The sequence below is a fragment of the Periplaneta americana genome, chromosome 6, assembly GCF_040183065.1.
Source record: "Periplaneta americana isolate PAMFEO1 chromosome 6, P.americana_PAMFEO1_priV1, whole genome shotgun sequence".
NCBI lineage: Eukaryota > Metazoa > Arthropoda > Insecta > Blattodea > Blattidae > Periplaneta > Periplaneta americana.
In genome coordinates this window covers 144,855,410-144,872,369 of record NC_091122.1, presented here as the reverse complement: position 1 = coordinate 144,872,369, position 16,960 = coordinate 144,855,410, and the positions used below count along the sequence as shown (strand labels likewise).

Here is a 16,960-nt window from a genome sequence, read left to right as displayed (position 1 = left end):
AAAGGGGAACTTATGCCCGATACTAAATGCTGCTACTCAGGACTGCATTGAACTGGACCTCCATGTCCTGATAATTGAGCCGATATGTAGTTATGAAACGTTGGCTGTTTCTACATCCGTGACACGACGCATGATACAAAAATCTCCCACTAAGTTGAATATCATGAATGTCTTAAGTTAGTCTGTGCTGTAATTCTGAGCACATTACTCTTTCACGTTTATTCCTTCCCCTTTATGACGGAAATTGATTACGTGGGATTCTCCTCAAGTCTGATTAGTGAAATTAATGTGTTAGGCCTACTAGTTGGCGATGTACGTATACAATGGAGGGGGAAAAGAACTGGTCGCCTTAGCCTATTATCTCCTGGCTTAGTTACCATACAAGTGATACCTTATTAGTGTCACTTATTAGGTTCCAGCCTGCCCTCGGACAGTTGACTAAACGACAACAATGAATATGAAATATACAGACACGAAAACACACCCCAACAAAATTCTCAACACACAACTCAATTTCAGAACACACACACTCTTTGACTCTGCATTATACCACACGAACACATCCTCACAGGAAACAAAACAAGAGGCGCCAAGACCAACAACGACCAGTTCTGAGGATGACCCATAAATAGGTCGAAACATGTAAACAAGGTACGTTAGAATTTAACACAAGAAAGTCTTATCATACATATTCCGAAGTGATACAGTGTTAAAAGTTGTGTAATCAAGATGGACAACAATGAGATTTTCACAAAATAAAATGCTAAATTTCATTTAAGCTTTCTGCCTGCTGCGTTGGTTTTCCTCGTGGTTAAAAATGTAATATCCGTGACGGGACATATACGGTACCCTTACTGTACAACGTATCGTACTTATAGAGCACCAAAACAGCAGAATTTAAGATAGGTAGATGTTTTGTTACACAATCGACAGGAATCTTTGCAATCGACTCGAGCGCCATGTCAAGCAAGCCTCTCGAAGAAGACTAGAAATATTTGCTACATTTAGACTACACTTGAGCTTTGTCATTCCGATTAGATATAATACAGTATATAATATTATTCGTTATCGGCTATTATATAAATGCATTCATAATGTGCATGTATTATTGAGTGTCAGTTTGGTATGTTCAACATGACACTGACGTCGCGTATTGTTGTGGCAGTCTTCACCATTGTTCTTCTTACAGCGGTTTCAGGCAGTTTAGTAAAAGGTAAGTTAAGCATTTCTTAGCAACAGCACCTCAATCTAGTGCCAAGATCAATAAAGCCTGAAGCTGTACGTCCATGCTCCCAGGCGCCTTAATGACATAAGGGGATAGTTTTACTTTACGTAAATATTTATTGGTTCATAACATTTTGTGTAAATATGTTTAAGTCGTAGTCTATGTTATGATTGCGAGAAAACGCGCACTAACTTGCAAGGTATTCGAGAGTCTTTCTCTCTTGCTATAGCCTAATCTTTTAGAGATCTTGTACGATTTCTGTACTTTGTGATGTGGTATCGTCGCGCTGTAGTTCATCTAACACACACACACACGCAATCGTTTTCAGGGTTGTAAGTCGTATGTTACACGACCCAGTTAAAAATTTAATTCTGAGCAATGTATTTTTATAAAATGTTAGAGTCGACGGCAGTTCGGAAGGCGGTCGGCTGCTATATGCGCCATAGCATTTCTGGCATGTGACGTCACAAGCTTGTATCGTAGAACCAATCGGAATTAGTCGGTAACAAGCGCTTACCGAGTTCGTTTGTTTACGTGTGACTGTTTCAATACACTGAATATGTAAAACTAACATTTACTGTGTATGTGTAAGATAAATGAATGGAATGAGACAGTGTAAAAAGACAAGTATTGCACAGGCAGGCGCGGGAATTAGGTTTAAAGTGTGTAATTATTTTAAAAACGTTGACGAGCAGAACGCTGCCAGCCATCATGGTGCTGGCTGCAACGTTGCCAATGCGCAAGAAACGACTGCAGACGCATGTCATATGGGTTTGCGAACTGCGCAAAGAATTGTTAGTAAAGGAAAGAGGATTTGTTTAGTGTCATGCTTAGAGTAAGTTAATCAACGGCAAAAGTCATTATCTTTTGAAAAATTAAATTCTCTTCAGCCCTATATGTACCGCATGTGCGCGTGTACTACGATATGGCAATGTTGTACGCTTCCTCGCTCACCCTCTCTGTCTTTCTCGGCGCTAACTCTAGCAGACGACCGCCTTCCGAAATACCGTCGACTCTAGGAAACTAAGAATATTTCAAAATGGCACATTTATAAGTAACTTAATCCACGCAGCGTTTTTAGGTGAAGTTTCAGTGATTATGACGTTCATGATTCGATATGTTTGAATTTATTAATAATTATTTAATAGCTACAATTATTCAGTCATTTAAATTTAGGGTTACCAGATGAAAAATAAAATTAAAAACTGGCTATTTTATGTTGAACAGGATTTCCCATAAAAGCAGGACTTGAAGTGACATTTATTTTCAATATTTTAAATAATTCGGTAAATTGTTAGTCTTAGTATACAATAAAAGTTATGTAAAACTGTTAACAATAAATAATTAAATTAACTTTTTAACTCTACAGGTTATAAATCAGGTTATAACTTGTTCAATTTCCCGAGTGTTGGTATTTCTCTGATGACCCAATTTTTTTGCGTAAGGAATTTTTTTGTCACCGTAAATACTTGTGGAAATCCACACACGATAGATTCTTAAATTAAATTTTACAAACCCGTTTCCTCTAGTAGACTCCAGACATAGACGATTTCTGTCTTTGGTGTACTGAGAATTGACGAGAGAGAAAAACAGAACAATTTCTTATTCTCTACGATGCCAGGCTAGACGCAGGACACATACCTAAAAAGCAGGTCCGGTGAAATCCGGACCTCTGGTAAGCCTATTTAAATTATATTAAATATTTTTGCATGATGTGTACGATAATGTTGAAGTGTGATTGAAAAATATCACATGTATACCGATATCGTCTATTATTTTATTAATTTATGTACAGTACATAAAAACAGTAAAGCATTGCAATTTTCTCTGTGAGACAAAACAGGAACATTGAAAAATTGCATCGTAAATTATGTGTTTCATATTGTGGATAGTAATACAATTACAACTTTTAAAATATAGATAATTTATAAATTTATTTTATGCTTATTCAAGCAATTTGTTATGTTAAATTGCCATTAGATTCCAAATCATCGAACAGTATCCTAATTTTGACCTAACCAATGCATAATTTTTTTGTAAGATAGGCATACCGTAGCATTTTATTTGCATTGAAAACAATATTAGTATAATTTGTTTGGAGATATTCTTGTCCTCGGTGAATAATAATAATAATAATAATAATAATAATAATAATAATAATAATTGGTTAACAAAATTTGCATTATATAGGCTACCGGTATACCTAAACATATTATACTTATATTTCAGAAAGTTCTAATATCTTCCCACTCACGAAAATCGGTAGGCCTACGTATTTCAAAGTTTTATATCATTACGACAATGGTCCTCTTACACGTAACAAAATTGTATACAACTCGTTGGCTTTGACCTGAATTGCTTTGATTTAAAATAAAGACTTCTTACACAGGGGTTTAGTTGTATCAGGGCGCCGACCTGGTATTTTTTTCTGCAACCTGGGGGCACCTTGCTTCTTTATTTTTGCTTTTTAATAGTACATTATGCAACGAGCCTATAATGGTAGTAATTAAGACGTGAGTATGTTTATGAAACGAGCGCAAGCGAGTTTCATAAACATACTCGCGTCTTAATTACCATTATAGGCAAGTTTCATACGACTCTTTATGCTCGACCATATTTCTAACTTGACATTATTCATAAGTATTCATGTTATTCTTATCTGACTGGGGAGCGGAACTGACCTTGTGCAATATCTCTAAATTGTGAGATGTGCGCAGACGCGAAAGTATTGATTTTTTCCGAGAAACAAATGTCATTGACCTTGATATAATCTAGAGAGTAAAATAAACATTAATCTTGATATAACCTTGAAATTGATTTAGACATTGAAAAACGAGATGACAAATTGAATTTATTTGAATATTATTTACAATTAACGCTAATTATTATAGTAACAGAACATAACCTTTTACAACAGTATTGTATTTCCAGCCTCCGTGACGTTTCGCTAGTTGTCTTTCGATTGCATACCCGAGAATAATCGATACTTGCGCTTTCATATTGCTACAATGGTGTTTTCTGTTTGGTGGAACACCTGAACTTTAATGAATAGGTATACTTTAATGAGGTCCATTAAAGGGTTGCTACCAGGTGTATAATTACTACATTTCGGCATGGTCGAGCATAAAATAATAATTGCCTCCCTCGCTTCTTACTCAACTTGTATTTTATAAGTGTAGATTAGTAGTATAATAACAGCGACATTACTAATAAGTAATAATAATAATAATAATAATAATAATCTTTTTACGATGCGCCCCGGTACATGTTTTATTTATGACAACACCCCTGCTCTTACATATGTTACTGAAAGTTATTATATCTCACATGCGTCATTCCTGGATGAACTTATTCGTTTATATCGGTTAATGAATATGAACAAAATTCCAGTTAGTTTACGAGAAATATACGTAGCTGTATATACATGTAGAGACGACATTAAAATAAAAGCTATCTGGATTCGAGGGCTGCTGAAAACATGTATCGATAGTTCCGTAAATGCCTCAAAAATTTATTATACGGTAATTATACTTTTGCGACAATACACATTTCTCTTTATACCGGTACTTCGCGTATTGAAAAATATGGGACTAAGCAATTTACAGTGTTAGCAACAGTGAAATGGTGGTTGATAAAGACGACAAACTGTTAAGTTATAGAAATAAAGTAGGAAAACACTTGAAAGGAGACAGTTGTACTTAATTTAAATATATTATTGATGGACTTTTCTGGCAAATCTTAACGATTTTGGAAATGGAATACCGGACCTCTAAACTAAGAAATCACCTCATTATTGAGATATTCGTTTTGCTCTGTATTATAATTGAAATTTCCTGTAGGCCTATATTAATGATTATAATAATACCGGTAGTAAAAATGTATGAAATGGTTCCATAGAGTAAAGTCCTACTTTAACAAATATAATCAATTATTTGACCAATTACATTTTCCAGGGAAATATGCAGAATTGCCAACTTTGTACGAATATTACACGGAAGGAGGAATACTAGCGGGTTTGGAAACTTTACCAGACACATTTCTATTGAACAATAAAAACATCACGTTGTTCAGTGGAACAATTCATTACTTCCGTGTTCATCCACAATATTGGCGAGATCGCCTACGAAAACTTCGAGCTGCTGGTTTCAATGCCGTTGAGACGTAAGTTGATATTAAATTTGTTTGTAAACAGATGGAAAAATAATTTTGTACACCGTAATCAAAACACAACATAAATTTTTAAATACAATTTTTACTTCCTGAAATTAGTTCCTATTTAAGATATACAGTACCGGTACTTAAATGTAGTATTGCAGGATAAAATTATTTATGTATTTGATTGTATGGCCGTAACAGTTCTTGAAACTCTTCACTTCTGAAGATGGCGGACATTAAGCCGAAATTGGTCATAAACCAAGGTAAAATATCATAATAGTTTCAATTAATACATGAAAGTTGTTTATATAACAAATTTAACCAATCATTACTGATACAAGTGTTAAAAGTAAATAATCGTATACATTTTTAATCATTTACCTTCTTACATTTTCAAAAAACTACAAATAATGCCCATGACTTGTCAGTATATTTTTTTATTAATAATCTTCCTTGTATGTAATCGTGAAAACTTTGTAACTACTTCAACAGTTCATAGCATAAATACACGCCAAAAAATAACTTTTATACTTCATCAGCAAGTCTATTGTGCTATCAAAAATGAGTGCGTTATATGGCAGTAAAAATTATTAATATCCTCCCTATGGATGTAACAAATGAAACTCAAAACATAATTTGTCACAACTTCTGTTCTGTAGGTGATTTCATGACATTCAACAACGCTTCATGAAATTGATACTAAAATTTTCTGTTGTACTAGTAGACCTCTTCTGCATATATTTCAACCAGACTGTGACTATAAATTAAGACTTTATAGTAGTATTAAGCTTTTTGATTGTTCTATATTCTAGCTGTGAAGCAATATACGAATACCATTGGAATGTTAATAAATACAATACAATGCGATACAATACAATATAATACAATATGTATTTATGAGAGGAAGAGCGCATTAATATGCATATTGTTTAATGTTTACACTTTGCTATATTCTTTTTATAGAAATAGATCGATTTCTGCATTTTGTTATGTGGTATCTATCGCAAGTGATTCACATAAAGAACATACACACTCATCATCAGGTGCTTAGTTGACAGAGTTGGAGTTCGCAGAAATTTTATAAGTGCATTTTGCTTAATTGCTACAGATATGTTCCATGGAATCTCCATGAACCACAACAAGGTGTATTTGACTTTGGAAATGGAGGTAACGATATGTCTGAATTCCTCGACATTGTTACATATATAAAAACAGCTCAAGAAGAAGATTTATTCGTTATATTAAGACCAAGTCCCTATATATGTGCAGAATGGGAATTTGGTGGTATGCCAAGGTAAGCAGCTAGTTCATATCTGAATGGATGAACATAATATAGACAATTGGACTATTATTATAACCTTTTATACAACTGTATCTAAGTTTATACTTAATATATTCTCATCAATGGTCAAATTTAGGTCCTCGACATATTCTGTGAAATTTTCGATGGAAAAGTTATGTTGAGACAATTTTCCTTGTAGTTATCTGCTATCTTCTGTAATATTATTTTTATACCACTATTTCTGACATATCTTGTGTACTATCCAACTCTTTTTATTTGAATTTGGTATATTTTCAGCAATATGTATTATTATTATTATTATTATTATTATTATTATTATTATTATTACATTAATTGATTATGTACTGTTTGTGTTATGAAACAAATTAAATTGTTTAAATAAAAATTCAATCAATCTTCTTAATGTATCCAGCTGTTTGCTGACAACATAAAGTCCACTATAGTCCACTGTAGTCTATTCAGTTGTTGTTTTTCACGAGAAATGAGGGGTATTTTGATCGGTGTTCATTATAGATGCCTGTTGCTAGTAGCCAGAGTTGGGGTGTAGTCAATATATACTGCAGGGCTGTGTTTTCTGGAACTGGTACTGATGATTTTAATTTACTTCTTTTGTGGTTTATGGATGGACAGTATAGAAGAATGTAAAAAATAAATATTTGCAACCAAGACCTCTTCAAGTGATATCTCTATCCAATGCTTTTGCTTCAGTAAAGTCTCATTTTACAAACCTATGGATCAACAATTGGCTCTCTTCTGACAAAGGAAAAATTTTACAGTCTGTACAAAAGAAACCAAATAAAAATTCAAAATTACCTTTCAATTCAGTGTTTTTATTAGCCTATATATACAGGGAGACTTGTACCATAATATAAACAATTCGCAACTGAATTACAGTAGAAGTAGTAAAAGAGTTTCTACTATAAAATCAATATTTAAATAAAATATGCGCAACAAATTTTTAAATTAAGTGATGAAGTTATTTCTTTTAGATTGGCTATGATAATGGGTAAATAATTTAAAATTTCAACTGCAGTTTGCATGAAACCATTGCTTTTTTTTTCTGATGACACGCACGTTCCAGCATCTTTTTGTTGTATTTTACATCATGAAACCCGAGAAAATATGTTAATATGGTAATTAATTTTTTTTAACTTCGCTTAGGCCTTGAAAGTTGGGCGAAAAGGAGGTTACAAATGACAAAATTCCTGTGCATTGGATAGTAATCATTTCCCAGCCGTTATAATATATTCTACACAGATTTCCACCACCTTTTTCTTCAGAAGAAAATCACTACTTGAAACTATTCTGGCATAAGCCTATATTATGTGGAATAAGGTAAAGATTTTCCTTTTTGTGTTAGTTACCGATACCTACATGAATTGATATCTGAAGTACCGGTACTGAACTGTGTTTTAAATTTACTGTATTTATAAGAAGAAGAGTTTCACAAATGTACATACGCATTCATAAATAGCATAAAAATTCAATGAAAATTAAATGGAGAAATTTTTTTACAAAAACTCATATACAGTACACACAAATCTTATATTTGGGAAGGAATATTCTTTGAAAACAAAATATCTTTGCAACCATTGTTTTGCGAGCCATGATGTCATGGATAATATTTTTAAAATTAAACCCTACATTTCTTCACGTTATCTGATAGAGAATAACTTTGAATGTGTGTCCATTACACTTTTGATTGAATTTGGCGTTTTTTAGAAGTTTGTGAAATTATGAATTAGATACAGTACATAATACATAACAATTTTGGTACCTACTAAATAACATTTTATTAGCTGTATCGGTACTTCAACATTTGACATTTTAAAATTTAGTAGATATAACAATTTTACTAGCTTTTGCAAAAATCTAACAGATATTTTAGTAAATAAACTGATTTATCTGAGTTTAAACATTAAGATTCACTATGTTCGAAATATTTTGTACCTATATTTTGGTAATGGCTAAGTCGCAGCACAAATTCCTTTTGAACAACATTTTCATTTACTACTAGTGGCATTTCTCTATACAACAAACTTACTTTCCTCTTCAACTTGCCTGTATCATAAGACTTTGTTGTATACACCCTAATTTTCAGATACTTCCATTAAAAGTAATCAAATGGAGAAAGATTAGGTTATTTTGCAGGCTTCATGTCCTCTTTATCCAATCCATCTATTTGGAAGCACTTTATTCCCGAACATGGGAGGAACACTATCTTTTACTTTCCAGTTGGAATCATGTGGTCACTTTTAAGTGTCTCGTAAAAAAAGGGACCAAAACTTTGCATCCTACAATCTCTGGCCAAACAATGACTTTTTGGGAAAACTGTGCGTGTCTACCATCCAGGGTGAATTCTTATCTGACCAATACCTTTAGTTTTGTCTGGTCATCATCATCATCATCATCATCATCATCATCATCATCATCATCATCATCATCATCATCATCATCATCATCAACCGGATTAATAGGAATTTTGTCCTTTTTCTTATAAATCGCAAATATATTCCTGGTTTTCTTGGTCTTCCCAAATCTCGCCTGTCTCTGGGTTGATACTGAAAATCCAAAACAGGGAGGCGATCTAAATCCATTCGGTTGATGTGTGGATTGCAGAAGGATAGTGAAGCACAATCCATCTATAATCTTTCCTTCACCTTTTCATGGTGCAACCTGTTTATGTACAAACAAGGTTCTTGGAACCAAGTCACGGCGGTATAACTGTTTCATCGTGTATGGAGGAAATGCCATATAAATGAAAGCCTGGCCAATAGACTGTTAAGTGCACACTTTGCAACTGGATGGTAACAAGTCCAAGGGAAATTTTTATTTCTTGAAAGAATCGCAATAATAAGTCTCGGGTGGATTTAAAAGTTGACAACTATGATGTTCACTTCTTCATTTAACAAAATGTACATAAGTCCAACAGAAAAAAAACACATTTGATATGAAGTTGGAGTCTCTATTGCAGAGAACAGTAATTTCCTCACAGTCTTCTATCAAAGTGATCTTGCAATAACCTATACAAGGGTTGGAATTTATAAGAGTAATGGTTAATATGATAAAATATTCTCCAAACAGCTGCTTTTCAGATATCAAATCTGCAGTGCTTGGGAAAAGTGGCATAAGTCAGTTTCCACAAACATTTTTTTATTAATTTATTGACAACTTACAGAACATATGTATTGTGGTTCCTCTTTGACCATTGGCAAAACATCAAGTTTTTAAGTCTTTGTCAGTGGATGATTTACTGGATCTTTTTATACTTCTGACATGCCAATGTTCTATGAATTTCGTTTCCATTCCATTCGTAGTTGACTGAAAAATAGGTGCATGGTTTCCTTTCTTGCATTGGTACATTTTTTTTCATTGTTTCCTATCAACAACAGAATCTCAATTCTTCAATTTTTTAATAATAATAATAATAATAATAATAATAATAATAATAATAATAATAATAATAATAATAATAATAATAATAATAATAATAATGGTTTATTTTAACTGACAGAGTTAAGGCCATTCGGCCTTCTCTTCCACTCAACCAGTATGATAGAAAATTACTACATTGCTATGAATATAACATAATTAATATAATGCAATACAATACAATACAATGCAATACAAAGCCATACAATACTACAATACAATACAATATAATACATAATTAATATAATACAATGACAATTCTTTTTATCTTCACAACACCAATAAAATAATTCTGTAATAATAATAATAATAATAATAATAATAATAATAATAATAATAATAATAATAATAATAATAATAATAATAATAATAATACTAATAATAATAATAGTCATACCTAAATTAAATTAAATTATTAAACTCGATCACAATTATAACTTCAATTTACCTGCACCTATAAGAAATCGTTTAGCCTTTTCTTGAAAGTGGTTATTGTCTGGCAGCCCCTAATCTCTTAAGTACCGATCCTGGTACCAGTACATTTTTTTATTTTATGTTCATTGCAACAATAAAACAGCTTTAATAACACAAAGAATAATACAATTTATCATCAAATTGTTTTGTTGCCAGAGTAACATATTATGCTTGTACATAAAACAAATGTATTTCATAGTGATGCAAAATGTAACAATATTAGATAGCAAAAAAATATTGGTATAGGATGTAATTTTAAAATATTATTTACGACGTCATAACTCGCACAACAATGATCGCGAATTTTTTTTTCAGAAACATATTCTCTTCAAAACATAGGACTTGACGTGTTCGAGGAATTTCTAAAAGAATGTCATTGAATTTATGCATTACTTATGAAAAATCCTGTAGCCTATATACACGGTAGAGGGTAAAGGTAATTACGAAGAAGAAATGTTGCGTTGTTAGTGGTGTTTTTAATAACTTAAAATCGCATTTCAGTTGTTCATTATTGTGTAATACTAGTGTCATGAAAAATAAAATTACTGGAATTTTAATAGCAGTTTCTTTCCAGCTGGTTGTTGAGGTATCCTGATTTGGTTGTACGGTCTTCGCAGTCACAATTTGTTGATTTAGTGAAGGAATATAATGCTAATTTAATACCTCTTCTTGTGGATCTGCAGTTCACTAAAGGTGGCCCAATAATTGCTGTACAGGTGTGTGTGACAGTATTTAAGGGAAGTAAAAAAGTGTATAAAGTTACAAAGTTCAGTATATTTTGTAACGAAAGATATATCCTACATATCGATGGCTGAAAACCAGACTGTTCTAAGTCCAACTTTTTATAAGAAAAAAATCTGTGTTTCATTGTGTTCCAGTTCTTGTCTGCATATATGAATCGAACAAAATTGTAAATATTCCTCTCCATAAGTTTGCTATGAAACTATTCCAAATTGTACAAATCTGGCTTTCAGGTAGTAGCTCCCTGTAAAGCAGGTTTGAATAATTTCAATGAAAAATTGTTCCGGGGCCGGGTATCGATCCTGGGACCCTTCACTTAGCGGCAAACGCTCTACCGACTGAGCTACCCCAAGAACTATACACGACACCGTCACAATTTTTCCTTTTTATAACCACACAACTCACATGAGCTGACAAGACGCCAGAACTCAACTGTGAGTGCACACAAATACTGTGTGCCTTAAATTGTGGCTTTCTGTTAATGTACCTCCAGTAACGAATGTATTATACAAATCTGGCTTTCAGGTAGTAGCTCCCTGTAAAGCAGGTTTGAATAATTTCAAATGATGATTTGCTGAGATATTGAATAACCTGCTTTACAGGGAGCTACTACCTGAAAGCCAGATTTGTATAATACATTCGTTACTGGAGGTACATTAACAGAAAGCCACAATTTAAAGTCACACAGTATTTGTGTGCACTCACAGTTGAGTTCTGGCGTCTTGTCAGCTCATGTGAGTTGTGTGGATATAAAAGGAAAAATTGTGATGGTGTCGTGTATAGTTCCTGGGGTAGCTCAGTCAGTAGAGCATTTGCCGCTAAGCGAAGGGTCCCGGGATTGATACCCGGCCCTGGAACAATTTTTCCTTGAAATTATTTATTCCAAATTGTTTCATGAAGCTTTGAATGTCAAGAGATTAAATAGCTATCTTGAAAAAAAAAAAAGTAGTAAAATGGACTTGGAACAGTCTGGTTCTGTGCCATCGATATTATATTTAATTTTATTGCATTTCACTTTATTTAGCATTTATTACTTTATCTCATACACACAGTCAATTGGAATCCTTTTTTATCAGTTAAGATAACCTCCTAATTTCGTTGATATTCCATGTGTTTCGATACAATATTGCAACTTTCTGCTCTTGAAAAAACTATTGTGAAGGCATGGAACACCAGTCATTCCTAACGGAATTACGAAAGTACGGTAATTAATTAGGAACCAGTACTGTGACTGGCAAAATGTCACTCCAACTGGCTGTGGAGTATAAATCCATTTATATAAATAGCTTATGCACCAAGCGTGAGTTACAGTAAATGTAGGTTATATCTTAGATACCAGTAACTGTTTGTTTAGCTTGAGAATGAATATGGATCACTGGCAGGAGATGGAAGCGAAGAAGATGTGGCTTATTTGTCATTCTTAAAAGAAGATTATGAAAAGTATGGGATTGTTGAGCTCTTATTCACATCAGATAGTTCTAATGCAGATAAAGGCGGCCTTCCTGGAGGTATGAATTTATTTTTACTGCAATGTTTATTTGTATTTGATTATTTTCATTCTAAATTCCATATTAGAAATTAGCAATTATATTAATAAATGGTACCGTACTGAATTGTTAAACAAACATGTAGATATACAAGAAAAACACACTTATCTAATAACTTACATCTTATAATATTTATAGTGTTACAAACTGCAAATTTCCAAAGTAATCCTGAAGGTATGTTATCCCAGCTAAAGAACTTACACCCTGACAAACCAGCAATGGCGATGGAATATTGGACAGGATGGTTTGACCACTGGTTTGAATCACACCACACAACCAGTGTTGAAGGTATATTTGAACATAATTTTCATATGATGAAATATACAATACAATGCTTATACATAATTGTTTGAATTGTCATTAACTTAAAGGTTTCAGAGATGTTCTGGAACGAATACTGGTGTTCCCAGCTTCTGTTAACCTATATATGTTCCATGGAGGGACTAGTTTTGGATTTCTCAATGGTGCAAATGGAGAAGGAAATTCCTATGGAGCAGATGTTACTAGTTATGGTAAGAAATAGAGCTACAAGAATGAACTTGATTAACATCATCATAATCATTACTGTATCCTCTGATTGAGGTTCTGGCTGGTATGTAAAGGAGACTGTTGTACCTTTAGCATAGTGTACCTTTGAACATTTTTTGTTTTTTTAATTTTTGCTGCTACCTAGAGGACTCAAACTGAAGTAGATGATAGAGAAAGCCGCTAAGTAGCTCTGGTCGTAGTTTCAGTTTGATTTACTGCAAAGTGTGAGTTCAGTGGACAAAATAAGTTTTTATAGTACCAAAAGTAAACAGTCGTTCATTGATATATGTTTTCTAATGCAAAACCAGATTGTATTTGTTACTATCTATCAAGTACGGTGTGTTCCCTATCATCTGGTGAGTAATAACATATTTTAATTTCCATGATTTATTCGAATCTCTAGTTTTGGGAGCCATATTTGTTTAAAAGTGCACCCTCTTGTACCTTTGAACACAAAACATCTTGTACCATGGAACATGTTCCAAAGTACACGATACTACGGTTTTTGTTTTTCTTTTATTTTAAGATTATGTCACGAAGTAAGTCTGGAGTTAAGAGGCCCCCAATTGATCCTGATGCCTTGAAGAAAGCTGTTGAAGCAGTTATTGCTCCTCCAGGAAATAAAATCTGAATCAGAGAAACCTGCTCTGGTTTATGATGACAAATACATTTTTTAAATATGATTGTCAGTTTTTACAACTGTATTTCCACCTATATTCCATGTGTTCCCACTTACAAGAGGGTATGTTCCAAGGTACATGAAACTGTTGTACCTTTGAACACATTACATATCCCTTCATTTTATTTTTTCCATCCTTAATAGATCTGAAAAACAGGAAAATACATACAGGAAGTTGTACAGGAATCTTCAATGATTAATTCAAGCATTTTTTCATTTAAAAAATTTCATTTGTCAAAATTAAAAAAAATAAAATGTGAAAAGTGTTTAAAGGTACAACAGTCTCCTCTAAATCTATTATCAGGCAGTACATCTCATTTGACAGTTGTTTGTATGCATCTGAAGTCTGATTAGTGTAATATGTAGCTAGTCGGTGATGTATGCAATGGAGGGGAAAAGGAATTGACACCCCTACACCATTATCTCCTCATAAGTGGTGCCTTCTTGATAACATTTGTGAGGTTCAGACCTGTCTTCGGACAGTTGACTAAACAACAACAATCATTACCAGTATCTACCTTCCTTTATAAAACCCTAGCGGATCCATTATAGTTTCGTTTTTTGGATGTCCCCAACTTGATTAACATAACTGGATAAAAATAGTTATCTTCACCATGACTGGGGAATTTCATCTATCCTGTACCTAACCTTGGGGAAAGTGAAGTGAATATCGGGGTAACCTAACCTGAGAGTGATTTTTTTTTCAATGAATCACGAGCTCATTCAGCCCAAGATGTTAAAGTACCGGTACTGATTCTAGTTTCTCCTCGTTTTGTACTGTCACTTTTTGCAGGTGTAGTTATACTCACACAAGGCCAGCCTTTGTTTTAGCGTCATCAGAGAGAAGATCTTGTATACCAGTACCATAGTCGTCATGAAGTAGGTAAATTTGCGATTACCATGTGCATAACAAGTTGGCTAAATCCTAGTTAGGTCTGTTGTGGGACCAGCACTGGGTCAACCCCAAACGAAGGTTCTACTTTAAACTCTCGACCTATTTACTTAACAAGAAAATAATTATATTACCTTTGCATTTACCAGTAGACTGCCATTACAAGTACAGAACCTGTATGTTGGAATAATTAAAAAAAAGTGCTACTGCTATTCCTTATTGCTATTTCTTCTCCCACTACCATCACCGCCACTCTCTGAACACCTTCATGACTTAACATACTCATGAAATGTGTACTAAATGGATAAGACAATTAGAAATTTATGTTAAATAAAGTTTTCACTTGTGCTGTTCCATGGCAATGCAATTGTTGAAGGGAGGTTTTCAGTCAACAAACCATTATTCATGGAAAAATTGTATGAAAAAATAGTATCCATCTTGAATCTTTCGTACACTACTTTTAACACTTAAATATAAATGATTGGTTGATTGGCAAACTTACTCGTGTTAAATTACATAAGCAACTATGGCTTACAGCTTTTTCGGTGCTTTCACACCATCCTCAGAGCCTACTAGATCTTGGCGTCATCTCGAACTTCACTGCCTATTGTGGGGGTGTGTTTGCGTGTTGAAAAGTGTTGAAACGTGGAGTCAAATAGTGTGTGTGTGTTCTGAAATTTATCTGTGTGTTGAGAATTTGATCGAGGTGTGTTTTAAAACTAAAACACTAAACACTAAAACTAAAACTAAAACAATTTTTTAAGTTAAATGTAGTACTCATTTCAATTGTAATATTTTTTGCACTAGATTATGATGCCCCTTTATCTGAAGCTGGCGATTATACGGACAAATATGATGCATGTGTGGAAACTGTGGCAAAATACAATAAGGTTCTCACAAAGGTTCCTTCTCCTCCTGAAATTAGTAAGAAGATGGCATATAACGCTGCACCAATCACAGGGCAACTTGATTTCAATCAGATTATTGACAAGATTGTAAGTTTTTCAACTCTGTATTTGGTAATACAGTCTAACAATAGATATGACTATTTGGTCTCTTCTGCTTGCATTCAAATTTATTAATCTATAATTGAGGGGTGCTCTGCAATAACAAGGTATGCGTAAGAAGTGGATTTTTGGCAGTAAGTAAAAGTAACATTGTTTTCATTAACAAAGAAAGGTCTTTGTGAAACTGCATTTTTGAATTAGTATTATTGAGAGTTTACATGTATAAGTTTAATTTATTATTCGTCAAAATTTCGTTATTCAATTTATTATTTCGATACATTAACAGTGAAGTACTCTGATTTGCCTTGTTATTGCAGACCTAAGATACAACTTTCCTTGTTATTGCAGACATAAGATACAACTTGCCTTGTTATTGCAGTCATACGATATAACTTGCCTTGTTATTGCAATCATACGATACAACTTGCCTTGTTATTGCAGACATAAGATACAACTTGCCTTGTTATTGCAGTCATACGATACAACTTGCCTTGTTATTGCAGACATAAAATACAACTTGCCTTGTTATTGCAGTCATACAATACAACTTGCCTTGTTATTGCAGTCATACGATACAACTTTCCTTGTTATTGCAGACATAAGATACAACTTGCCTTGTTATTGCAGTCATACGATATAACTTGCCTTGTTATTGCAATCATACGATACAACTTGCCTTGTTATTGCAGACATAAGATACAACTTGCCTTGTTATTGCAGTCATACGATACAACTTGCCTTGTTATTGCAGACATAAAATACAACTTGCCTTGTTATTGCAGTCATACAATACAACTTGCCTTGTTATTGCAATCATACGATACAACTTGCCTTGTTATTGCAGATATAAAATACAACTTGCCTTGTTATTGCAGTTATACAATACAACTTGCCTTGTTATTGCAATCATACGATACAACTTGCCTTGTTATTGCAATCATACAATACAACTTTCCTTGTTATTGCAGATATAAAAT

General features: G+C 33.3%; 1 protein-coding gene across 1 annotated transcript in view; it reads left to right on the top strand.

Annotated features, from left to right (window-relative positions):
- LOC138702272 (uncharacterized) overlaps window positions 1-16,960 on the top strand; it is a 65,435-nt gene that overhangs the window by 40,748 nt on the left and 7,727 nt on the right. Inside the window, exons 13-19 of the mRNA XM_069829853.1 lie at window positions 5,179-5,386; window positions 6,489-6,674; window positions 11,164-11,305; window positions 12,685-12,838; window positions 13,016-13,165; window positions 13,249-13,389; window positions 15,784-15,971. Coding sequence (XP_069685954.1) covers window positions 5,179-5,386; window positions 6,489-6,674; window positions 11,164-11,305; window positions 12,685-12,838; window positions 13,016-13,165; window positions 13,249-13,389; window positions 15,784-15,971 — 1,169 coding nt within the window. The remainder of the gene's footprint in view (window positions 1-5,178; window positions 5,387-6,488; window positions 6,675-11,163; window positions 11,306-12,684; window positions 12,839-13,015; window positions 13,166-13,248; window positions 13,390-15,783; window positions 15,972-16,960) is intronic.